The 23,008-nt window shown below is 30.6% G+C and overlaps 8 protein-coding genes across 10 annotated transcripts; 5 read left to right on the top strand and 3 right to left on the bottom strand.

Moving 5' to 3' along the window:
• Positions 1-317: 317 nt before the first annotated feature.
• On the top strand, positions 318-3,010 carry LOC137929961 (small G protein signaling modulator 3 homolog). The gene has a single exon (XM_068773122.1). It carries the CDS (start codon positions 438-440, stop codon positions 2,820-2,822), a length of 2,385 nt encoding a protein of 794 aa, XP_068629223.1. The 5' UTR covers positions 318-437; the 3' UTR covers positions 2,823-3,010.
• A 979-nt stretch (positions 3,011-3,989) lies between these two features.
• On the top strand, positions 3,990-5,155 carry RpLP1 (Ribosomal protein LP1). The gene is made up of 3 exons (XM_068772378.1): positions 3,990-4,149; positions 4,361-4,613; positions 5,044-5,155. The coding sequence occupies exons 1-3, from the start codon at positions 4,078-4,080 to the stop codon at positions 5,055-5,057; spliced, it is 339 nt and encodes a 112-aa protein (XP_068628479.1). The 5' UTR covers positions 3,990-4,077; the 3' UTR covers positions 5,058-5,155.
• A 1,205-nt stretch (positions 5,156-6,360) lies between these two features.
• On the bottom strand, positions 6,361-8,714 carry mRpS14 (mitochondrial ribosomal protein S14). The gene is made up of 3 exons (XM_068772709.1): positions 8,548-8,714; positions 8,223-8,446; positions 6,361-6,520 (listed from the first exon to the last, which is right to left on the bottom strand). The coding sequence occupies exons 1-3, from the start codon at positions 8,614-8,616 to the stop codon at positions 6,418-6,420; spliced, it is 396 nt and encodes a 131-aa protein (XP_068628810.1). The 5' UTR covers positions 8,617-8,714; the 3' UTR covers positions 6,361-6,417.
• Positions 8,715-9,358: 644 nt separating this feature from the next.
• Positions 9,359-13,437, top strand: Fancd2. Its single transcript, XM_068772452.1, has one exon. The coding sequence runs from the start codon at positions 9,409-9,411 to the stop codon at positions 13,429-13,431; it is 4,023 nt and encodes a 1,340-aa protein (XP_068628553.1). The 5' UTR covers positions 9,359-9,408; the 3' UTR covers positions 13,432-13,437.
• A 772-nt stretch (positions 13,438-14,209) lies between these two features.
• RpL10Ab (ribosomal protein L10Ab) lies at positions 14,210-16,647 on the bottom strand. Its single transcript, XM_068773125.1, has 5 exons — positions 16,541-16,647; positions 16,220-16,375; positions 15,574-15,729; positions 14,947-15,112; positions 14,210-14,411 (listed from the first exon to the last, which is right to left on the bottom strand). Coding segments are annotated over exons 1-5 (651 nt in total). The 5' UTR covers positions 16,543-16,647; the 3' UTR covers positions 14,210-14,240.
• Positions 16,648-17,079: 432 nt separating this feature from the next.
• On the bottom strand, positions 17,080-17,879 carry LOC137929904 (uncharacterized). The gene is made up of 4 exons (XM_068773032.1): positions 17,743-17,879; positions 17,523-17,583; positions 17,286-17,441; positions 17,080-17,220 (listed from the first exon to the last, which is right to left on the bottom strand). The coding sequence occupies exons 1-4, from the start codon at positions 17,877-17,879 to the stop codon at positions 17,080-17,082; spliced, it is 495 nt and encodes a 164-aa protein (XP_068629133.1).
• Positions 17,880-18,308: 429 nt separating this feature from the next.
• LOC137929649 (polyisoprenoid diphosphate/phosphate phosphohydrolase PLPP6) lies at positions 18,309-20,959 on the top strand. Of its 2 annotated transcripts, none has more exons than XM_068772696.1 (4): positions 18,309-18,397; positions 18,845-18,991; positions 19,690-19,789; positions 20,181-20,959. In XM_068772696.1, exons 2-4 carry the CDS (start codon positions 18,881-18,883, stop codon positions 20,573-20,575), a joined length of 606 nt encoding a protein of 201 aa, XP_068628797.1. In that variant the 5' UTR covers positions 18,309-18,397; positions 18,845-18,880; the 3' UTR covers positions 20,576-20,959. The 2 variants fall into 2 exon arrangements, with proteins under 2 accessions (XP_068628797.1, XP_068628796.1); XM_068772695.1 differs by lacking the exon at positions 18,309-18,397 and adding an exon at positions 18,416-18,630.
• A 917-nt stretch (positions 20,960-21,876) lies between these two features.
• LOC137929759 (single-pass membrane and coiled-coil domain-containing protein 4) lies at positions 21,877-22,968 on the top strand. 2 transcript variants are annotated; one of them, XM_068772849.1, is made up of 2 exons: positions 21,877-21,972; positions 22,060-22,968. In XM_068772849.1, the coding sequence occupies exon 2, from the start codon at positions 22,123-22,125 to the stop codon at positions 22,303-22,305; it is 183 nt and encodes a 60-aa protein (XP_068628950.1). In that variant the 5' UTR covers positions 21,877-21,972; positions 22,060-22,122; the 3' UTR covers positions 22,306-22,968. The 2 variants fall into 2 exon arrangements, with proteins under 2 accessions (XP_068628950.1, XP_068628949.1); XM_068772848.1 differs by having other exon boundaries at positions 21,877-22,023; positions 22,118-22,968.
• The last annotated feature ends 40 nt before the right edge of the window (positions 22,969-23,008 follow it).

The raw sequence follows: 23,008 nt of genomic DNA, 5'->3' as shown, positions 1-23,008 counted from the left end.
AATCCTAATCACCTGTTATTATGTTATTTTCCACTTACATTAATTGTTAAGATTGAATTAATGTTTTCATAAATTTGTCGATTTTTAAAAACATAAAAGTTTACTTATATAAGAGAAATATAAACAAAAAATTTATAAACTTTCTTTATAAATTTGCGTATAATATGTGTTACACAGAACTGATTTATCAAATCGAAATTCAAGATAATGAAAAAAAAAAATTGTAACGTAACAAATTCAGCTAATTGATTGACTTTTTTCCTGAAATTATAGGAAAATTTAAAGTGAATGTTGGCAATACATGTCGACAACAAAAATCAAAAATCTAAGGAAGTGTGAATAGTAGACCTTAGAACATATCTAAACAAAGATATAAGATATCTTCTTATTTTACGTGAAATTATATATCATTTACAATGGAAATACAATAAACAAATATGGATTTGGCTAAGTCTTTGTTCAGTTCGCGGGACCACGTAGGCTACGTGGGCCGTGAAGATCATGAACGGAAAATTAGTGCAGCACTGGCGGACGACGATCCAGAAGACGTAATTGATGCTATTCGTGGACTAAATCTAGCAGATGAATTACTACCAGCTCCAGGAGGACCATTTTCTTCTCTTACCCCTAGTATGGTTCCTCAAGATATTATGGCCAAGCTGGCACAACCCGAATCTGAAGGGAATGGCGGCCTACCGGACTACAGATTTGATGAGTTCGGTTTCTGTGTTGATGACGAAGTAGTTTCTGAAATATCTGATAAATTGCTAGGAAACGTTTTGCAAGAAGATGATCAACATCGACTTCAATGGGAGTTTTATAGCAAAGAAATAAGTTTTTCAGAAACTGAGGGTAAATTCGAAAAAACTGATAAGATTCTAAAAATGGTTAAAGATGGTGTCCCGCATATGTTACGCCCGCAAGTGTGGATGCACCTTTGTGGGGCTAATAAGAAGAGGGCAACTACAGAAATAACATATCATGAAATAGTTCGCGCGTCAAGTGATGATGGATTAGTGACAAGTAAACAAATAGAAAAAGATTTAGTTCAAATACTGCCTAATAATGTTTGTTTTTCTCACCCAACAAGTACTGGTGTTCCAAGGCTTCGCCGTATCCTCAGGGCATTGGCTTGGCTATACCCAGATATTGGTTATTGTCAAGGCACAGGTATGATAGCGGCTTCACTATTACTCTTGATGGAAGAGGAAGAAGCATTCTGGATTATGTGCACAACTGTTGAAGATCTCTTGCCAGCATCTTACTACTCTTCTACGTTAATTGGTATACAGGCTGACCAAAGAGTTTTAAGAAGTTTAATTTCAACTTATTTACCTGGCATTGATCAAGTTCTCAATGCACATGACATAGAGCTCTCTCTTATAACCATGCACTGGTTTTTAACTTTATATGCGAATGTAGTTCACATGAAAATACTGTTACGAATTTGGGATCTATTCTTTTTAGAAGGTTCTATAGTACTTTTTAAAGTTACTCTTGCCATGTTAAAAATAAAGGAAAATAGATTTACAGAGATATCAAATTCTGCCCAAATATTTAATGCCTTGTCTGACATACCAGGTGAAATTGATGACATTAATTTACTCATTAAAACTATTGATGAGGTTTGTGGTGACACTTTAAGCCCAGCTTTAATAGAAACACATAGAAGGAGGCATTTAGCATATCTTATGGCTGATCAGGGCGCTTTAGTAGGCAACCCAAATGCTGTTCCCAACTTACCTAAACAGCAACTACAAAGAAGACAGATCAAAAGAAGTAAATCAATGATTCAAACAATACTTTTTGGAGATGATAGTAATAATGAAGATGCTGTATCTAAAAATGTAAAACAAACTGAAATTCTTGTAGACCTTAGAGAAGCTATTTTACAAGTAGCCCGACATTTCTTAGCTTTAGAACCACAACTACAGTCAGAAGTCCAATTGACTGCTGATTATACAATGCAAAGTCATGCAGCAGATAGAGAAAGATATGTCAATGTATCTAAAGGTAAAAGGAGACGAGCAAAAGCTCTTCTAGACTTTGAAAGAAGAGATGGAGATGAATTAGGATTTAGGAAAAATGATGTCATAGAAGTGATTAGTTCCAGAGATGAACACTGTTGGATTGGAGAGCTAAATGGATTAAGGGGCTGGTTTCCTGCAAGATTTGTAAAATTATTAGATGAAAAGGGGGTTAAATATAGTAGAGCAGGTGATGATTCTGTAACAGAAAAAGCAGCACATTTGGTACGAGGTGTTTTGGCACCAGCTTTCAAGAGAGTTTTGTTGCATGGAATTAAAAAGCCTAGTTTTCTAGATGGACCTTGTCATCCGTGGTTGTTTATTGAAGAAGCTTCTTCTAGAGAGGTTGAAAAGGATTTTAATTCTGTTTACAGTCGCTTAGTTTTATGCAAAACATACCGCTTAGATGAGGATGGAAAAGTTTTAACACCTGAAGAATTATTGTATAGGTGTGTTCAAGCCATAAACTTATCACATGACAATGCCCATGCTCAGATGGATGTTAAACTTCGTACTCTTATTTGTATGGGTTTAAATGAAGAAGCACTTCACTTATGGCTTGAAGTGCTATGCTCTTGTGTAGATGTGGTTCAGAAATGGTACCATCCTTGGTCCTTCATAAATTCACCCGGCTGGGTGCAAATCAAGTGTGAGCTGAGGATACTTTCTCAATTTGGATTTAACCTGAATCCTGATTGGGAATTACCTCTGAAAAAAGATACACAAAACCAACCACTCAAAGAAGGTGTGAGGGATATGCTTGTTAAACATCACTTGTTTTCATGGGATTTATAAGTCCAGATTATATTTATTTTATGATCTCAGTGAAAACACCAAATAATAAATTTATTTATCAGCTTTTTATCTTATATTTTAACTAAATTTTGTGTATAAGTAGTTTTACCCACAGGCCTTTGCATAGAAATGTGAATAATTTAAAACATGTACTTAATATCCATTGACCTATTTTTATTGTAATTATTTGTTATTTGATTTAAAATTTATTGTAATTGTTAATCACCATTAAATTTTTTTACAATATTCATTTATTTGTGTACAAACTTGAACATTTAAAAGTTATCTAATGTTGTAATTTTAGATTTTTCCAAGGAAAATTTTATTAGGTATTCTAATTTTAATGATTTGTTCAAATCTGTATATTTATTTATATAGATACAAATATTTTATATTTATATAAAGGTTATGAATTACTGCTTTTGTAATGTACAAATATAATAGTAGACTAACAATAGTTACTATAGATTATTGCAAAAACTACATATTAATAATAGAGAAGATTCTCTTTTCACATACACTTAAAATTATCCAGAACAATTCGTAAGTTCATATATCCAGAATAATTTTATTTCTTGATTACTAACAATTTGGACAAATTTAAAAAAATGTTTAAGCTTATTATTTTACGGTAAAGGTTTTATTTATTACCTTAGCATTTTAAACGTTACGGGAGTGTCATATTATGTTTATTTAATTATCGACGGGCTTATCAATAACAAACCTGAAATACAATGAGACAGAACCTTAAAGTGAATAGGTACTTGTAACGTTACTCTTATGACACATAATTAAATTGCCTTATATTTCTGAAATACAATACAGAAATCGTAAATTTATTATAGGTAAAATTACAAGTCATAAGTCTAATATTTGTGTTATACCGAAAAGTAGTTAAATGAAACATGTATATTGTAGTTAAATATACAAATTGACAGAATTTTCAAACCAGTGAATGGCAACGACGATGTAATGCCACATACAAAAACTAAAAATTTTGTAATGATTTAAAATCATTACAAACTTTATAAAAGTATAATTTTTTCAATTTTAAAATAATCATTGTTAATAATCAAGAATACTTAATTTATATCATGTTTTAAAAATAATATTAAGTAGTTGTATTATAGCAACACCACAAATGTTACTGTAAAGTTGACAGGTGTCTTTACTTTTCTCTTCGTATCAAGAAATCAAACGTGCTTGTTCTCTCCGAGCTAAGGCCATTAGGCGACTTGCACTAAACTATTAAAATATGGCATCAAAGGCTGAATTAGCTTGTGTTTACTCCGCTCTCATCCTTGTTGATGATGATGTCGCCGTTACTGTAAGTAATAATATATATTTAACAATTTTTAATTCGATGTCTAACGACCGTTGTAATAAAATTTTATCCAGTTTAATCATTACTTTCTATGTATAATAATTTGAAGGGTGTTAGTTTTATTCACGGCAATGATCGTTTACTAGTCGGGAGAAGATTTATTTTTATATATTTCGATCACGTTGAATCAAACAAGTGCATGTTTTGTTTTTAGGGGGAAAAGATCTCCACAATTCTAAAGGCCGCATCAGTGGATGTCGAGCCGTATTGGCCTGGGTTATTCGCTAAGGCTTTGGAAGGCGTAAATGTGCGAGACTTGATCACAAACATCGGATCTGGTGTGGGAGCAGCGCCCGCTGCTGGAGGCGCCCCTGCCGCTGCATCAGCTGCAGCGCCTTCCTCTGAACCCGCCAAGGAAGAGAAGAAGGAAGAAGAACCTGAGGAATCTGATGATGACATGGGCTTCGGTAAGTTGTAATTTTATTTTGTAACGTATACTTTTTATTGATAATTCTCATTAAATTGGTATGGCTAAGTAATTCTTATTGCGATTTGTTGGAGAACACGCACTTACACAAAGTTATTAAGTGTATTCTTTTTCTTCACATTTAATGATTTAGTTATTTTTGTAAAAAATTAAATTCACATTAGTAATATAAAGTTAATAATTACTTAAATTTGAAAGAAGTGCATGATAGTTTGAAAACAGGTTAAACAAAAGTGCAATTTAAATTAAGACAGCAATTATCTTTGGATTTTACTGTTTCAATGATGTTTAGCATGTATTAGCTTCTGAAATGTATGATTGACAAATCTTTTACTGAGAAAGTTATTGTAACAATCTCTGTCAATTCATTTGCTCTTACAAATATTGATCAAATATTTCTTTTGTTTCAGGTCTCTTTGACTAAAAAGCTTTACCTTAAAGCTGTGGTATTCCATTCTGAGCTTTATGAAGCTTATTTAGTTATAAGAAAATATACTTTGTAAAAAAAGTTCTACCTGAAAACCTCTTTAATTTATACCCTCATACTAAACAGTTCCTTTAATTTTGAATATCATACAGTTTTCATCTTATTAATATTGGACATAAGTATTTTAGAAAGACATGATACTTATATACCAACAGTTTGTTACTCTGTAAATGCTAGGTAGTAATACAACTTTATATTAGATTCTGACTTCCTGTATACTGTATGAATACTTGAATTGATGCCAACTATTTGCTCAGTGAGATACTATGTGTGTGTCATCAAAAAGTTAATACAAGAGTATATAGATCTTATTTTATTGTTTAACTTTTCTAAGAGTCAAGTTGGGGACTGATACTGAGCTAGTGCTCTGATTAGCAGCAATTCCGAATACACTAGTTGAGTTTCTTAGAAGGGATGTCTAATGTTTACATTGTGTTGCAGACAACTTATTTTGTAAGGTAAAGACTAGGATATTTAGATAACTTCTTGTTACCTTTCCTCTTTTTTCTCGAATCCTTTCTTCATTGCTGTATCATGACCTCATTCATGCAGTGATCTTATCTATTACTCCATCTGTTATGTTTCTCAGTGACATGTGACATAGCCTCAATAATTAAATTAGATGCAGATAAGGTCAGACCAGCATATAGAACTTGGTGCCACTGGTATTTAACCATCTACTTAGTTTTCAAAAAATGATGAGGTAGGAGATGATGACAGGCTCTTGCTCTTTGATTAGCTAGTTTCTATTAGTAGTAATAGTAGGTTGAAAACTAATGAGTCATGTTTAAAAGTTTATTTAGAAACCAAGAAGACAACTTTTATTTAATTAATAAAAATTTAACCGGTTCTCGGGGTCTACCTGCATACCGGCTAATTTCATTTGTAATCCTATTTAAATAAACACAGATAACCAGAGATTCATAGCTACTCCAAAAGCCACCATTGGCAAAGATCTAGTGGTCTGTTTACTGATAAAGCAAATAAAGAATATTTGTTAAAGAATAGATACATTTATCAGCCAATCTTACATATTTAAAAAAAATTTAATAGTGCTTTTCATACTATGCAAACTCTTCAATTTTATATTTAATCTTTAAGTTCATGGACCCTTTCACTCTGTGAAATCAGCTTAGATGAAACTGTAAAAGCCTCTGGGCTAACAGCACCTACATTAACAAAGAATAAGTAACATTTAAAGGGCATGTAATTTTAAATATCTGGTAAATAAAACTAGCAATGCTAGATAATATTTATTACACATAAACTAATAATCTAATCTTTAACAGGTTCTTTTTTAACCCCACATAGCTCTCTGAACGCCTGAAAGTTTGTTATAGTCTGCTAAGTGACGCCATACGATTCGGCTCATACGCCATTCCTTGACAATCCCTCGAGGTCTGGAAGAAATTTAAAAAAATTATTGGTAATGAATATAGAAATAACATGTAAACTTTAGAACACAACAATGGGCCTTAGCATATTACTCCATTAGCACTAAGTTGAAATCAGAAAATGATTTATTTTTATTTATTAAGATTTATATTTCAATCATGTGTTTAATATAAAAAATATTGGCTGTTAACATCTAGTTTTAGTAAAATAGCACAAGGTCTAAAAGATAAAGGTTTTTACTAGATTTGATATCCACGCCATCCAGCAACAAGGTCACATGGCTCACTTCTAGGTGCATTTTGCCTGATAGTTGCAATAGACAAATATAGGAAATGTTTCTGATAAATCTTATATGTGGCTCACTAGTGACCACTAAGGCTTTATTGGTTTGGACAATTAACAGAAATACATATAACAATGTCTTTGAGCAACAAGTAAACAATGTTGTCAAGTTTTGGCATGCAATGGACAAGTCTCCACGGTTTTAGGAAAAAGAAAAAAATAGAAAGAGCATGTGTTCTTATTTTAAATAAGAAAAGTAACATACTTTCATATTGGCAAGCCACATAAAACAAAGAATACATGGCCTCTGGGGGCTAGTTTCTAGAGTGGAGATCATGGCCCTGCAATTGCAGTTTGGTGGTTCAGGGAGATTCCAACCAGTCCTATTGGAAATCTTGGGAGACCTATACCCAGTAGTAGACATTCTAGAGCTAACATGATAATTATGATTTATAAGACTATATTGCTGATTAAAATTTTACATTAAAAAATGCAATGTACAATAATATTTATTGAAATATTACTGAAGTGTTTTATTTTAGCATCCAAGTTATATTTTATTGGTTTATGCCTTATGTATAGAGGTACGGAATTTTCGCAAAAAAAAAAAAACACCAATTTCGCATTTAAATTCTTCAAACATTGCAAATTCACATTAATTTAGCATTTATACTTTAAAACTTTTTAAATTTGGGGTAATAGACATTTTTCGACAAAAATTTTTTAAAATTAAAGGTGCATGCCTTAACATTTGACAAGTTTAGTTAATTAAAAAATCGTAAAAAAATTAATATTCACAACCTTAAGCGTTCTTTTTTAGTTTGTAACGACGACATTGTATATTTTAAAAATTAGTTAAGCGTTCACTATGTAAAGTTGGATGTCTAATACTCTGTATTAGATTCTGCTCCATCAAAGGACGAAAAGTTGCATTTGACGGCCAACAAATTGTCATGCATATTATGATTTATATTTTTATTAATGAGTTCATGGATTAGCCCATTGATGGCAGAGTTCGAAAAAAAGATAAGGCGTTTTTCTAAAAATTAGGGATTTTTAACTGACCAGAGGTCTTTTACACAAAACAAAGAGCTTCTTAACTGATAAGTAAGCCAAGAAATATATCCCGTAGGCCTTAGGGGTCTATGATACGGGGTTGACATCACTGAATTTACCTATGAAAGTGTGTATATTCATCAATAACTCATTTAAAAATGATCTTGAAAAACAGAAAAATTGCATACATTTCGCATTTATTCGCATCTATTTCGTAAATACGAAATTTCCGTACCCCTACTTATATGTCATCTTATTCGAGTACTAATATCGGTCGACAATAAAAAAAAACCACGGTAAAGAGGAAAGCTACCACTCTTTGGTAGCAAGCATTGAAAAGACATTTAATATAAAGAATTAGGTACAAACCTGGAAGTTATTACACAGCGGTTGTTTATTCTTAGAGGAATAGCGTTCATTTCAAATTTATTTATATCTTTATCAGCAAGTTCTCTAATTTCGACAGGCAATACATCGTTCCTTCTCATTGCATTAATTCTGGTTCTTTCCAAAAAGTTTTCCGCGCTCATCCGTCGTCTTTTCGCGTCGCGAATCATAAGCCAATTTGCCCATTTATTTCTCACTTGCTGAAACTTTAAGAAAAATATTAATACTAAAAATTTCTTTTACGTATTTAACTTAAAAAAATATGCCAAAAACAAAAATTATTTCTTATAAAGCATAAGACACGTACACCATAACCGGGAACAACTTGTGATTTCCATATAAATTTGCTAAAATTAGTAATATTATTTAAATTCATTCTTTCTAACAAATTTGTCTAATAACCAAAATACTCTGAGAGGATAAATAATTTTAGTTAGAGCCTTTAAACAACAAAAAAGGCAAAGGCTACAGCGACTTCTGCCAGGCCCCTTTTATGTAACAATTTATTTTCAAGATGTCAACAAGAATGTCGATGAAAGATTCTTAATATTAGTATTATTAGTACTAATACTTGTTAAAATAATTTTAAGTGTACATATAACAATAAAAAACTTAGGTACTGATACTTTGTATCTCCCTTTAAGCTTTACCTACCAATCATATTAAAATCAGGCTCTGGTCGAATTTTTTGAACAATTATTACCTATTTATAAACATATTCTGTACTTAATTAAGATAGAGTTTGCAGCATTGAAATTAATTTTTAGAAAATATGAAGTTGCTCTTCATCCCAATCTTGTGATATAAAAATTTAAGTTCAAAAGGGGTATACTTTGTTTCGAATTTTTGCAATTCCAAAGTATAATGTCTGCGCTAAAATTCATAAAAAATGAATTTGTTTAGTTCACTTAGAATATATTATATTAACAAAACAACTCAAATTATTAAAATTTATAGATTTTCGTTTTCACAATAATTATCTAAGTGAGAAAACGAGTATCAAAAACGATAACGTATGTTAATCTGTATGGCCGGCGGACTTTTGTTATTATTGTTTGGATGAAGAAAAAAAAATCTTATTTAAAATTAAATACTTCAACGCACTGTATTGTAATTTAATATATTAAATCGTGTGTGAAGCTTAAATCAGTAATTAAATAGTTTAAAAATGAGTGCTAAAAAAAGAATGTCGCAAAAGGATAGTCCTTTTACTGCTCAGAATAAAAAAAAGAAAAACGTAGAAACTAGTACCTATTTTCAAAAAGTTTTGGAAGAGAGTGGTCTTATTTTAAAGGGACCACCTGAAAAATCCGTAGCATTAAAAGAAACCGAACATATTGTGAGAAATATAAAAAAAAATCTTCAAAAACACTTCAACTACCCACGAAATGCGTCAGAATTTCTTTCTGATTTGACTAAAAAATGTCAGAATATGGATGTATTTAAACATTATTTATTTCCCAATATCATTAGGATGGTCGATGACGATTCGAATGAACGTTTAACTAACGACAGCATTATTAAAATAGCCCTCAGTGTACCTATTTTACAACCAAAGTTGATTGATTTTATATTTACAAAGGCTACCGATTTAGCTGTTGATTCAAACTGCATGCCTTGGATACAAATGATTCTAAAATCCGTATCCTCTTTAGCCTACATTGGTAACAGTGAAGCAATGGCGACACATCTAATTAATTTGTTAGATATTTCAACAGAAAAAATGGTACGCCTTGAAATTATAACAGCTATTCCTGATATACTAGGTGATCAAGAGCACAATAATGTGGCCGTAGAATTATGCAGAATTTTAGGTCAGGACCATGACCTTATTCCGGCTATTTTAGATTGTGTCTCATACCTTTGCCTGTCTGATGAGCAATATGAACAAATGCAAAAGAAGACATTGAACATTCTTCTTAGTCTATCCAAATGTAATTATTTTCCTAATTTTGTGAAAGTGTTACTTATGCCAGGACGAATGAATGAGAGTGGCTATTTTGAAGCCGTTCAAGGATTAAGAAATGCTTTAGGTTGGCCCACAACATTAGCAAAGAGTCAGGATATAGCTTCAAACCAAGTTCTCACTGCTACGGCTATAAGAAATTCAATGATATCTTCAAAATTGGTATCAAATGCTTGGTTGAAAATAATCACCAGTTGTAAAGTAAGCACAGATCACAAACCAATTGATTTCATAATTATTCTCATCTTGTACTCAACTTCTGAGGAGAGACAAAGGCAACTGGAAAATTTACTGAAAAAACAAATTAAGTTTACTATTTTGAAAGAGGAGTTGATGGTTGATGTATTTGAAAAGTACAAACCTATTTTAAAACACCACCTTAAGAACTTGATTCTCATGACTAACACATTACTGAAGTTTAAATCTGATCCAATTGTACAGTCATTTGCCTCTCACACATATATGATGATGTTGTCACATTTAGAAGATCACTGCCCAACCATTGTTGCCGAACTTCTTCAGTTGGCTTTAGATTGCAGGCATGTGGTTATGGACATACTTGTTATATTAAATAATGTTGCATCTAAAGACATATCATTATTGAAACCTCAGAGTCTGCAAATGCTGACCTTATTAGATGGAATGGATGATATGTCACTTGTGGAAATAAGAGGTGTGATGAACTTGCTCTCTGCTCTAGCATATGGCTATGAAAACTCTATAATTCGTGATGATATACATATGATAATAAGAAAGGAACTAGGCAGCTCTAATCCTTCCATTAAAACTCAAGGAATTCTTGCTGGTATTCATGCTGTGAAATATTTAATAGCAAGTAATAGTGATGATGAAGAATCAATTGAATTACCAGATAATATTAGCTATTCAGCTGTATCACATTTAGCCGAGGGTGATCTAAGAGAAGCAGCACAGATTATTGAATTGATAAGTCGTAGTACAAGACAGTTTCCAGAAATGATAGCATTTTTCTATGATGAATTATGCACCATTGTTAATTCAGCAGATAATATAAATGAACATTTTCTAGCATGGCTGACTGATGCTGTAACCAATGATTTGCAGCAAAATTTTCTTGTTGATAACATTGCATCAGAGAGAATTGCTGATATTAAATTATCTATGCAATATTGTTTGAATACGGAAGGAGAGGTAGATGATGTGATAGCAATTAATATAGCAGGGTTGACTCTGAAAAATAATACAGAAATCAGTGTCTGCATTTTATCTTCTTTATTTAAACTTGTTCAATCAACGCATTATAGAAAACATAACGGAAATCTTTCTAGTATAGATGCCTTGTTAGGCTGTCCAATTATAATGCCACAGTTTAACATTGATATCATTGAAGATATGGAAACCAGCAAAATATCCAGTATTATAGATTGCTTACTTCATTGTGATAACTGGTTTAGAGAGTTACTTAATGCATTTGCATCTCAAAAAGATTGTTACTTAAGAGAAAAAATATTAAAAAGAGTGATACATATTGAAGAAGTGGAAGGTTTAATTTGTCAAATTTTATTGTTAACAAAAATTTCTTACAAACCACCTAAATGTTTCATGAATGCACACAATTTTAATCAAACAGACAAAAAGGCATCAAAGCCACAAAATTTAAAACCGAAATCTAAACCTGAAGACACTGTTTTGCCCGATACTATTAAGTCACAAGCAACCCAGAATAATCAATTCTATGCGAAAAATCAACTTCATCTCTTGCACACATTACCATTAAGAAAACTAGATGTAACTTTACTTAATTTATTGCAAATTGACTTTCAAGATAATGTAGAGGAAAACATTTGTACAATAAAATCTTTAAAATTTATTTTAAAATCTGCCAATAAGTATCTAGAAGAAACATTAGTATCAAAGATTAAAAGACATACATTTTTAACAAAACAAGAAGATTCTAATTTATATGACTACAAAAAAGCTGAAGAATGTGCAAACTTAGTCAGTAAGATGTTACCAAATTTAATGAGTCATGTAAAATTTATAACTACATATATTGACAGAAATGTTCTGCAAAAAGATGAAAGTGAATATTCTACTGAAGCTATGGACTACCTTACATGCTTGGAATTAATCTATAACACATTCTCACTTTACCTAAAGTGGATAGGATTTAAAAACCAACACAATTCCTTGCTAAAATCTTCTTTAAGAGTAATTGCAAGTTGTGAAAGCAGTGATAACATTTCATTCAATGATTGTGTTTTAAAAATTGCCAAACATTTACAAGAACACGAGAAGTATTGTGTGCAAATTTCAACTGCCATTGCTCTCCTTGAGTTTTTAAAAATCTTGTATGAACACTGTAATAGCATTGCAATGTCAAAAATATTAAGGAATGTAGCTTTGAACTTCCTATCTATGCAATGGAAAACCGTGGATGGGGCGTTAGAGAAGGGATTGATCTTTAACCAGATGATAGATTGTATAGCAAATACATTTTTAATAAATAACGAGATGTCGGCACTCAAAACAATTACACTTCAAGTGGTAAACGACATACAAAATCTCAAAGGAAAAAATGGTACACTTTCTACATTTAAGTGTATTAATAAAAGCAATTTTTCAATTTTATATAAAAACATGGGAGGTGCCCTTTACGAAGTAACTAAGACTCGTTTAAGCAAAGGATTAACTAATTCTGAGCACCTAACACTTTGGAAAGATGTAGTTACTATAATGAAGTGTATGTCTGATATATCAAAAGCACTTGAAAACAGAAACAATTTATCTGTATATTTCAAAAAATCTTTACCTATTATCAAATTGTTCATATCCCAGGGCCTACCCATTATAGAAATACAATTTAAAAATGACACACAGGAAGTATTAGAAATCTTGAAATTGCTTCAGCAATCAACAAGGTTTTTACAATCTCTTTGCTGTCATTCGAGATTGAAAAAAGACACTGTATTAATGAGTAGAGTCCCGGTCGTACGACAGTTACTCGAAACATTGATTTATAAAGTAAAGGCTGTTCTTGTAGTCAACAATTGCTCAGAAGCATTTTGGATGGGTAATTTGAAAAATAAAAATATTCATGGGGAAGTAATTCAAACACAACAAAGTGTAGAAAGCGAAGAATCTGTTGAAGATTGTGACGATCAACTTCCTGAAGACGATGATGTCGAAGAAAGTGATGACGAAATGTTAAATCCAGATTCTAAAAGTATAAGTGATATTGTATAATATATATAAAGCAAAAAACGAAATAACTAACTTATTTTTCCAAACAAACAAGTATAACCTACCTACAAGTACCTTCGAGGTTTTTAGATCAAGTTTACTATAAAATTTAAAGTAAATAACATAAAATCGTTTTATGCGTAAATCGAATACTGGTTTAAAAAGTATCGAAAAAAAATCCTGCATTGTAAGAAAAGCATTCCTTTTTGTTTTAATAAATTTGACTTCCCTTATAAGTTTCTAAAGTGAAGCTACTAAATTTATAACATAACGTATAATACTAAATTCCAAACTATCAAGGCATGCAGACAGACTGAAGCTGTTCCACATCCACCTTTTAGTTACTAAGTTCAAATAATCACATAGATGCGAATAATTAAACTGTCGAAATATGTTTTTTTTTCTCTAAAATATTTTGCTTTACATTACATTGAATTGAAGAATAGGCAAATATCAATAACAGGGCTATTTTAAAAATTAATACCAGGTAAATCATTACTACATTGAATTTTAAAATACAAATTACTAGGTCCCTACAAATCAGCACTATACCACTAAAGCTTGGTTTCCCATTCTTGGTACTTTCATACTCAACTTGCCTATATTAATTTTAGGCTATGTCAACAATAAAAATGTTTCATACATGCATACCAATTATATGAATAACTGTAGTATACTAATTTAACTAAGTAAAAAAATATTTTCGTAAATTAAATTTCATTCTCTATATTGTAGAAGAACTATATTGAAGACCAGGTATATTGTAATAATAACACAAAAGTAGTTGTCAATATTTATTGCAAAGTTCACATTTAGTACAATCTTTGGGGTGGGCCCATAGTAGATTTCATATGTAGTGACCTCACATTCTGCCAGTGCTTCTTCAACAGGGAAACCAGGAAGTTGATTGACAGATGGACATTCTGTGCCAATTCATCAGGACTCATGTCCACGTGACCTACTGCTACAGAAAGGCAGAGTACCTATAAAAACATTCAAACATTGTTAGGATTATAATTAAGACATACAATCTTTAAACTGACTTCTTGTAATTTAAAAACACAGCATTCTCAAAAATATTGAGGATACTGTATAATACATTAAAATCGTCATATACCATCATATCCTTCAACTAATAATAACCTTTCTTACCAACATTATTATGTCCTTTCTACTAATTGTATGATAATTAAATACCATTTAAATTTCTTATCATTATTTTTATCACAAAATATTTGTTGCTTAACTTATCATAGTCCTTTCCATAGATTTCCAAAACAATTTTTAATACTTCTATTTAAAAAAATAATTACAACATAATGGAATACTGTAGTCATCATTAATCTACTAATATAAATAAAATAAAAAATGCTTTTTTAGCACTCATTACAAATATATATCTGTTGACATTAACAGTTAGCTTGGCTTGAGGTTGCTTAGGAAGATATATGAACTAAAGAGTTCACAAGAGATGAAAGCTAAGTACAATTATATTAATTATATTTAAATATTACTTACTTTCTTCATCTGGAATTTGATAGTGGCCTTAACTTCGTCAATTTTCTGAGTCATTGACTCTTGATGGGAAAGAAGACCAGGGAACTTGCCTGCCTTGTTCAGACCAGGACCTAGCAGACGTGGCACCTGTTTGATAAGCGATTCCGATGCAAGGAAAGCATCATACCTAAAAAAATCCACATTTGAATTATTTTTACTCATTTGTGTCTCAATGTGAATTCACAACAAGCCGAACTTTTTTTCGGTTTTGTAAATTATTTTTAGGGCCTTTTTCCTGCTTTTTATGGCCTCTGTTATTGAGACCTCTCATACACCACTATCTTGGAAGTTTTTTTTCGGGTTTTTATGATTCTCTAATTTTTTCACCTTTAATTTAATTCTTTTTACTCTCCTTTTTTTCTTTAACATGACAATCCAATTTAATTCACATACATAGGACATATGCCAAGCACACAAAATAACTATGGAATAATTAGTTTTACAAACAGTATTTTAAATTTACTGACTGTGTTTTATACAACTAGATTAATGTTTATAATCTTTATTATATTTATAATATTCACATAGTATGACTTCAGATTGTGCAAAATAAAGTTTTAATAATTTGTTAAGACAGGATATACTTACTTCTTTGCCAATTTCTTGACAAGCTTCTTGTTCTTGTTAAGTTTCTTTAGAGCTTCAGCATCCATACAGGGCACACTCAATGTTTTAGCTTCATCACAATGTTGCTGATCTCCAAGGACACACACTTGCATCTTAGGGCGCGGAATGTACTTGAGCCTGAATGAGAAAACCTCAATGCAGTTTACATAAATTGAAAAATGTGTTATATATGACAATGAACATCAGAGGTATGTTTGACATCATAATCAGATAATACATGCAAAATAAATCATCATTTGATAGAAAAAAAAACTTAAATTACACCAGAAATCTATTAACTGACAGTGCTGTGCGAAAAGAAAATAAAAAATCTAACAAATTAATTGACGACCCAATTATGTGCATACCTCAATCACAATCCTGAATGAGATCACTGAAGTTTTATGATATCGGTAAGCCAGAAGCATACCTACCCATTATTTAAAGACCCCGGGTAGGGTCTCGTCAGTGTTAACCGACTCCCTGTCCAGATACATTTTGGTGGACTGTTATATTATTTATAGCACGTGCATCATACATGATGCCTAGAGACGATATCAGATTCATAATAACATGAACCAAAAACAGAGACTAAGTCCGCTAAAATGCTCTTTTCAGGTAAACATACTTGACAGTGCCGGAGAAACGCTTATCCTTCTGAGGGTCATAGTTCTTCAGACCGATTTGCAATTCGACAGTTTCCAAGAAGTTGCGCTTTTTGTCTTTTGAAGACTGCAAAACAGCATTAACGCACTCGTACAGCGTGTCACGCGATACTTTTGACCTGAAATTTAATATAGAATAGGTTATACGGAGATTTGTTCAATTACTTCTTTTTAATCGAAAATAAATAATAATGCGACATTATGTTTACACAAATATATTGTAATTACATAAAAAGTCAAAAAATAAATAAAGATTACTATGATTTTATGAAATTAAAACTCACATTTTGAAAGGAACTACCTCTCCTTCTGTTCACGTCACAATACGAAAGAACGTGAAAGAGCACGGAACGAACGATGTCAAAATCAAATGACAGCAAACACTTGCGTGCCTGGAGTTGCCAGTAAAACGTGTTTTATTGAAAATTGGTTAATTTTGACCTGTGAAATATAAATAAAAAAAATAAGACAGTAGTAACTGCGTTATTGGAATTGTACTTTACGGTTAGACTATTGAGTTAATTGATTTGTTGTCTTGGTGATTATAGTCTATAGTTTTTTTTTGTAGATTTTACGAATGTAAAACAACTAATAACAATTTTAAGTTGCAACTAGACTGCGACAGTAAGAATCGAGAAATGTTTGTTGCGATAGAAAGTTTTATTTAAATAATGTAAAGGTCTTGATAAAGATATTTTATACTGAATTGTGTGAAGTAGAAAAATTGGGAGGCATAAACCATTTACGATGTTAAATATTATCCATTAAAAATAAGAGGTCAAATCTATTTTGTGTACAGATAACTATAATAAAAAACACGGTATCAAAACAGAGTAGCATATTTATTGTTCTTTCTCACTACATCTAATATTAATGAATTAGGAGAAACAGGTTGCGGATATCTCGGTGACACTTCGTACCAGTTTTCTGTGATTAACCTAGTATCAAATTGCCACCACCCAAACTAAAAAAATAAATAAATTTTAGAAGATCGTTGACAAATTTTAATAGAGCGATAATAAAACAGACCTCATTTGATGACGTTGGAGGGAACCTATACATATCAAACGGGGTTACGGGTTTGACTACCCCCTTTTTCTTCATCGTCAAAAATCTTTGAAACGATCCATAAGCAAAACCATTCAATTCTCCTCCATGGCTACCACTGTAACCTGGTCTTTTGGGCTTAAAAACACGAAAAGTAAGTTATTACAATTTACATTTTTTGAATAATTCACAAGCAATTCCATCTAGACATGTTAAAACATGGAAAGATAATAATTTTGATTGCGTAGTTGAACAGTCCGTGTTGACATTTAAAAAAAAACTAAAAGCATCATGAATGATGGTGATGATGAAGATTAGTATCTTTTATAAATTTAATCATTTAAAGATCATCAGAGACGCCACTTAATTATGCTGCATATTTTAATGGCATATTAAAATTTAAATTATATTTTTTAACATGTATATCATTTATCTTTACTAGAAATAATAGTTTTTTACTAGTTTTTCAAATATCTTCTTAACATCCTCCTCTGATACTGGCTCGTGATAATCTTCTTTTAAAACATCTTTTAAATAATTTTGTGGGCCACACATTGTAAATCCAAAGAATTCCATGATTCCGTTATTTAATTATGATAAGATATTAAAAATCAATTTCGTTTATAGTTTTATGTGTAGATATTTGACAGTTAAATAATAAAAAGATTTTAGGACAATAGGTAAAAAGAGCGCTTTGTGACTTGCCAGAGTTAACCGATAGTAATAAATATATTAAATCAATTAGTAAGAAGCTTATCTTTTTTTATAATTTACTTGAAAATGACGTTATTAATTCATACATACCTCATTTTTATATAGCATAATTAGTATAAAATAAAAACATTTGAAAATGCTACAGACCACATATGAATTGTTTATATTTATAAGCTTACAGAAATTTTTCTGTTATTATTTAGGCGTTACTAATGAAGTTTTTAATATCTATTAGTATGTTATATATTCAACAACATGCGTAAAGCCTTGTAATTGGACCAGTAAAAATTAACTCGAGGAAGGTCACATTTTGACGTTTAAAAATTAGTAATTTTTGCCACTTACTCATTACTGTCAAAAATTCAGGACTTCTCCTTGTCGTAATAATACATATATTTCATTAATATTTACAATTAAAGTAGATTAGATAGATAGCAATATACTAAATCATTCATCACATTGTTCGTAAATTTTGTTAGATTAACAGAAGCTTCTTTTTCTTTGCATGGATTAGATGTCGGTGTGTTCATTAAATCATCGCTTTTAGTCGTTTATTTACACAATTGTGAGATATATACTTCATAATCGTTTTTAACAGTTTACAATGGATATGGTAAGGACTATTGTTCTGTTCTTTATCATGTTTTATCTAAAATTTATGTTAAGAATGATGAGCTCATCGTTGTAAATTTACATTCTCTATTTGCAAGTTCTTTTATTTGAAATATTTTTCGTGTGATAATTTATAACAAGTTTTTATTAATATATTATTTAATGTCGTATATGTAAGTATCGTGTTATTATTCTACCTACATTTTCTATTTTAGTTGGGTGTAACAGAAGATAAGAGACAAGTTCCACCAATGCTGCAAAAAATACTCCGATATGATGTACAGATTACAAAAAAATTTGTTGAACTTGCTCTTAAAACAACAGCTCTGAGGTCTCTAAGAAACCATGCAATGTTTTTGGAGGTAAATAAATCTTAGATAAGATAAGGTGTGGTTGAAAAAAAGTTGGCTTACCTGTGTCCACTTTGTTTATTCAAATAAGTCAGTTCCCAAGGTAATCCCACTTGCCTTTAAACAAACTTGTTTATCTTGAGTATAAAACTGAAATATTTTACACCATGTAAGTACTTGTATATGACAATGTATAGTTGCATTAATGGATATACCTTGCAAGAAACATCTCAAGTAAATTTCTGTATTGCCTAGTTTATAAAATAAGTTATTTAATGTACCTTGCTTTGATGCCATTACCTAATTGGTCAGTATTTATTTTATTAGCAAAGTAAAATTCATTTTAGTAGTAAAGATTTACTACAATTGCAATTTCTTTTCATCTATCACTATTTAAAGGTCTTCTTGGGTGAGGTCACAGATAATTGTCTTAGCTGTTACTACAAAGGCATATTTGTTTTTGTATAACTACATTTTTAATGATGATATAAATGAATTTATTCTTGAAAGTGTTCCACCATGTCCAATAAATATTTGGCTTTTATTAATATTGACTCAATTTTTTTTAGTATTTTAACTTTTACAAACTGAGCTAGTATTGGGCCTGGCTTATATGAAGTACAGAGTGTGTTAGGTTCGTTGATGGTGCGTATGTAGTGTGTGTGTGTATTAGATATGACAATACAAACTATATTATATAAAACTTCTAGGTATCCTGTCATGGCATTGTTTGGTTGGCTGGCTGGCTTAGCTTTATATGGCTGTTTAGTAATAAAGAACTTTATCAACTTCAAGTTAACATGCTAATTGGTAAGTCTATAAAATTACATCAATATTAATTATTAACAAATTAAAGTTAATATTAAGTCAAAATTGTAATTTAATGACTAATATTTTGAGTAAACAACTACATTGCAGTTTTAAAATATGGAATTTAGAGATTATATTAAATAGAATGAAATTATTTGATTTCAGTTGATAATTATCTTATTTTTTCTTTGCATTTGTGGGATGTCCACTGCTGGACATTGATATCCCCCATTCATTTCCAATAGGACAAATTGGATTTGTACTGTATACATTACCTCTCAATGATCTTAATAAGGTTGTATGTACGCTTTGTGGCTAAATGAACTGTAAAGTTTTATTGTTTCATGTAATATAGATGAACTTTGTGTTAAAGTCTTCAATTTTTTTCCAGCTCTCATTCTGGACATTGTTATTATTGCTGCAGTGAAAGCATTTGTAAGAAGACGGCGGCCTATCCCTATGAATAAATTATTGGCGGTTGGACCTGACAAATATTCATTTCCATCAGGCCACCCTAGCAGGGCAGTTCTTATAGCTTTCATTCTTACTTATTTGAGCCCAGTATCTATAATATTTTACCCCCCATTGTTTGCGTGGGTATGTGCCGTAGCAATTTCTAGGGTTTTATTAGAGAGGCATTATATTTTAGATGTGGTGGGTGGAGTTGGTATTGGATTACTAGAAGGTTTGGTAATGAGTTTAATTTGGCTATCCCAAAGTACCTCAGCTAGCATTCTATCATCATTATCTGATGAAAAATTAGACGGAGGTGAATATCATGTGTAAAACAATCAATGTTATTCTGTACTAATGAGCCATTTCACTATTTTTTACCAAATATATAATTATTAATAAATTATCTGTAGATGTTTAATAAATGATTGTATGTAATAAGACAATGTGGTAATTCAGTGTGTAAATAAGAATGGCTAAATCCCTTTTAGGCAGTAAATATAAATTAACTCTTAAATATAAAAATTAATAGAAGTTCAAGAAGAGGTAGAAGAAGTTTTTGTCATACACTAAATAATACATCTTAAGAATGCTAATCACCTATTAGATATGATAGTGCTTACTATACTGTCTGCAACAAAACAGCCATTGCAGTTGTCTGAACAGATTTTCACTATGAGGTATGTTTTTATTATTATAATAAACTAATTAAATTGACTACTGATATTTTATTTCCAAAAATATTACCTTTTAAATATTAATAGATTATAAACCAGTAAAAAATGAGATTATACACGATAATTTATCAAGTTGAAGAAAAGTTCCTTCGGAGTGTGAAAAAACTACTTTTTTAAGTATTATTAAATACTATGTTTTTATGAAAAAAATGAGTGCTATTATATTCGTATTAGGAATCCGAATATATACATATAATAATTCAACGAATAGTAAATGTAGCTTTTGTTAATGGTAATAATTATGAGAATAAGGGACTGATGAGATTAATGAGAGTCAAAAATTTATATTATAATATAAATATAATATAAATGCGGTTACTTTTAAAAGATGTACACGTATCAATTTAAGTATATTTTTGTTACTTAGTGTTTTTGTTTGACGAAAAATTTTAGTCACCATATCATTGTTGTCGATAATACCAAAACACAAATTAAACAAGAATCAATGAAGTGAGGAGAACTAACAAGAACTCCGCTTAATACCTTATTGTTTTTTTTTTAGTAGGTAGCGCGTTACGTACTGACATAAACTTAATTTAAAGCTGACCATTATAGGTAATTATAATGATCTTATTTCATACAGCTATCTTGACTTTGACTTTAAATGCAAGAACATGCCAAGGCGCAGGTACTGCGGATATAATTTTTTGACATACATCAAGATTTCATGGAAATCAAGGATTCATAGGAAAAATGTACAAGAATGCATCCTTTTCTCGTTATCACTAACTATTAAGATAAATTTAGCATTTTCCGGCAAGAAGTCTAAAAAATTGTACCAATTTAGTGTAGAAAACATGTAAGAAATATTACATGTAGCAATTAGCCGTACTCTAACTTGTTGCAAATAAAAAAAAGCTATTTGTCAATAGTCTTTATGTCATTACTGTCATTGGTTCTAATCATCGCTTATGTCGACGTGTGTATGTGATGTCAAGTGATTATCTCGTCCATAAGATTAATACCGGTTGGGGTCCTCTGGATTTATAAAAAGTATTATTCAACAGATCCAATTATATCATTAAATTCTATATTCATAAATAGGTAAATTTTCATTTTAACTTTTTTACTGTTGTGTAGCATAATTTTAAAGAACGTGGCATAAAACTTCTACAATATTCTACGAATCTTGTTTTAGTCAGGATGAGGAAGCTTAAGGGCGCGGTAAAAGAAACTGCAAAACAGAAAAGGGAAAGGAAACAGGAATTCGCGAAAATGCGGCAACAAATATATACTATTGTATTACCTACTTTCGCAGTAATATTCTTACTAATATGCACATATGTTTACTTCAAAACAAGACCCTCATCCATGCAATATGCGTAACTAATGGATTTTGATTAAAATCTGGTTTATTGTAAATAAGTTGGTGGATAAATTATAATAGGTTGTTTAATTCTCACACATTCCATTTATTCAGATGGTTGTGATTAATCTGCAAATTTGACTTGCTATGAATAACATTTAAAACAACTTTTCATTCCTGCTATTTATGAAACCATTTGCAACATATCATATGTAAATATTAGATTAAATGATGATTTTAGATATGTATATTTTTGTCAATGTATACATTAAATACAATGTATTTATATTATAATTATATGAAAGAATACAAACAAAAATACATTTTCCGATTTTATGTTAAAACTAAAGATTTTTATTTATTGTTATTCTTGCCTTCACTTGGTCTGTTTAGGGCATAATGCAGATTGGTTGTTATATTTTTTATGTAAATGTTTCTAGCAATTGTTGGTTTTCTCACTATGTGTTCAACTTGGCACATATGTTTAAATCTTTAATCATAGAACTTCAATTCTTGATATTGAAACATTTAAAAAAAGGGTCTAGAATATTTCGTAATATTATAAAAAAAAATTATTTGAATTTTTTTGGTTATATTTAAATTAGATGTTTTTGTTAACTATTTATTGCTTGATGTGAATATAAAGTATTATTACATTATCATTGGTGTGTACATTTTATGTATTATGGTAAAAGTTGAAATGAATAAAACAATATGTTTAAT

The sequence above is a fragment of the Battus philenor genome, unplaced genomic scaffold (assembly GCF_028537555.1).
Source record: "Battus philenor isolate CCGP_79_NKW_IND1 unplaced genomic scaffold, ilBatPhil1.0.hap1 SCAF_5, whole genome shotgun sequence".
Classification (NCBI taxonomy): domain Eukaryota; kingdom Metazoa; phylum Arthropoda; class Insecta; order Lepidoptera; family Papilionidae; genus Battus; species Battus philenor.
Note: the sequence above shows the minus strand (reverse complement) of the source record. Positions and strands in the feature narration are given on the sequence as shown.

What these genes read in the sequence shown, in the direction of transcription:
- LOC137929961 (XM_068773122.1), top strand. Translation starts at nt 438, where the DNA reads ATGGATTTGGCTAAGTCTTTGTTCAGTTCGCGGGACCACGTAGGCTAC.
- RpLP1 (XM_068772378.1), top strand. Translation starts at nt 4,078, where the DNA reads ATGGCATCAAAGGCTGAATTAGCTTGTGTTTACTCCGCTCTCATCCTT. An exon ending in ATGATGATGTCGCCGTTACT is followed by an intron (nt 4,150 to 4,360) that starts GTAAGTAATAAT and finishes TTTTGTTTTTAG; the next exon opens with GGGGAAAAGATCTCCACAAT.
- mRpS14 (XM_068772709.1), bottom strand. Translation starts at nt 8,616, where the DNA reads ATGAATTTAAATAATATTACTAATTTTAGCAAATTTATATGGAAATCA. An exon ending in AAGTTGTTCCCGGTTATGGT is followed by an intron (nt 8,447 to 8,547) that starts GTACGTGTCTTA and finishes TTTTTCTTAAAG; the next exon opens with TTTCAGCAAGTGAGAAATAA. An exon ending in CGCTGTGTAATAACTTCCAG is followed by an intron (nt 6,521 to 8,222) that starts GTTTGTACCTAA and finishes AATTTCTTCCAG; the next exon opens with ACCTCGAGGGATTGTCAAGG.
- Fancd2 (XM_068772452.1), top strand. Translation starts at nt 9,409, where the DNA reads ATGAGTGCTAAAAAAAGAATGTCGCAAAAGGATAGTCCTTTTACTGCT.
- RpL10Ab (XM_068773125.1), bottom strand. An exon ending in GTCAAGAAATTGGCAAAGAA is followed by an intron (nt 15,113 to 15,573) that starts GTAAGTATATCC and finishes GGATTTTTTTAG; the next exon opens with GTATGATGCTTTCCTTGCAT. An exon ending in TCAAATTCCAGATGAAGAAA is followed by an intron (nt 14,412 to 14,946) that starts GTAAGTAATATT and finishes ATGTTTTTATAG; the next exon opens with GTACTCTGCCTTTCTGTAGC.
- LOC137929904 (XM_068773032.1), bottom strand. Translation starts at nt 17,879, where the DNA reads ATGGAATTCTTTGGATTTACAATGTGTGGCCCACAAAATTATTTAAAA. An exon ending in CAAAATTATTATCTTTCCAT is followed by an intron (nt 17,442 to 17,522) that starts GTTTTAACATGT and finishes CGTGTTTTTAAG; the next exon opens with CCCAAAAGACCAGGTTACAG. An exon ending in CTCCAACGTCATCAAATGAG is followed by an intron (nt 17,221 to 17,285) that starts GTCTGTTTTATT and finishes TTATTTTTTTAG; the next exon opens with TTTGGGTGGTGGCAATTTGA.
- LOC137929649 (XM_068772695.1), top strand. An exon ending in ACCATGCAATGTTTTTGGAG is followed by an intron (nt 18,992 to 19,689) that starts GTAAATAAATCT and finishes TAAAACTTCTAG; the next exon opens with GTATCCTGTCATGGCATTGT. An exon ending in TCAAGTTAACATGCTAATTG is followed by an intron (nt 19,790 to 20,180) that starts GTAAGTCTATAA and finishes ATTTTTTTCCAG; the next exon opens with CTCTCATTCTGGACATTGTT.
- LOC137929759 (XM_068772849.1), top strand. Translation starts at nt 22,123, where the DNA reads ATGAGGAAGCTTAAGGGCGCGGTAAAAGAAACTGCAAAACAGAAAAGG.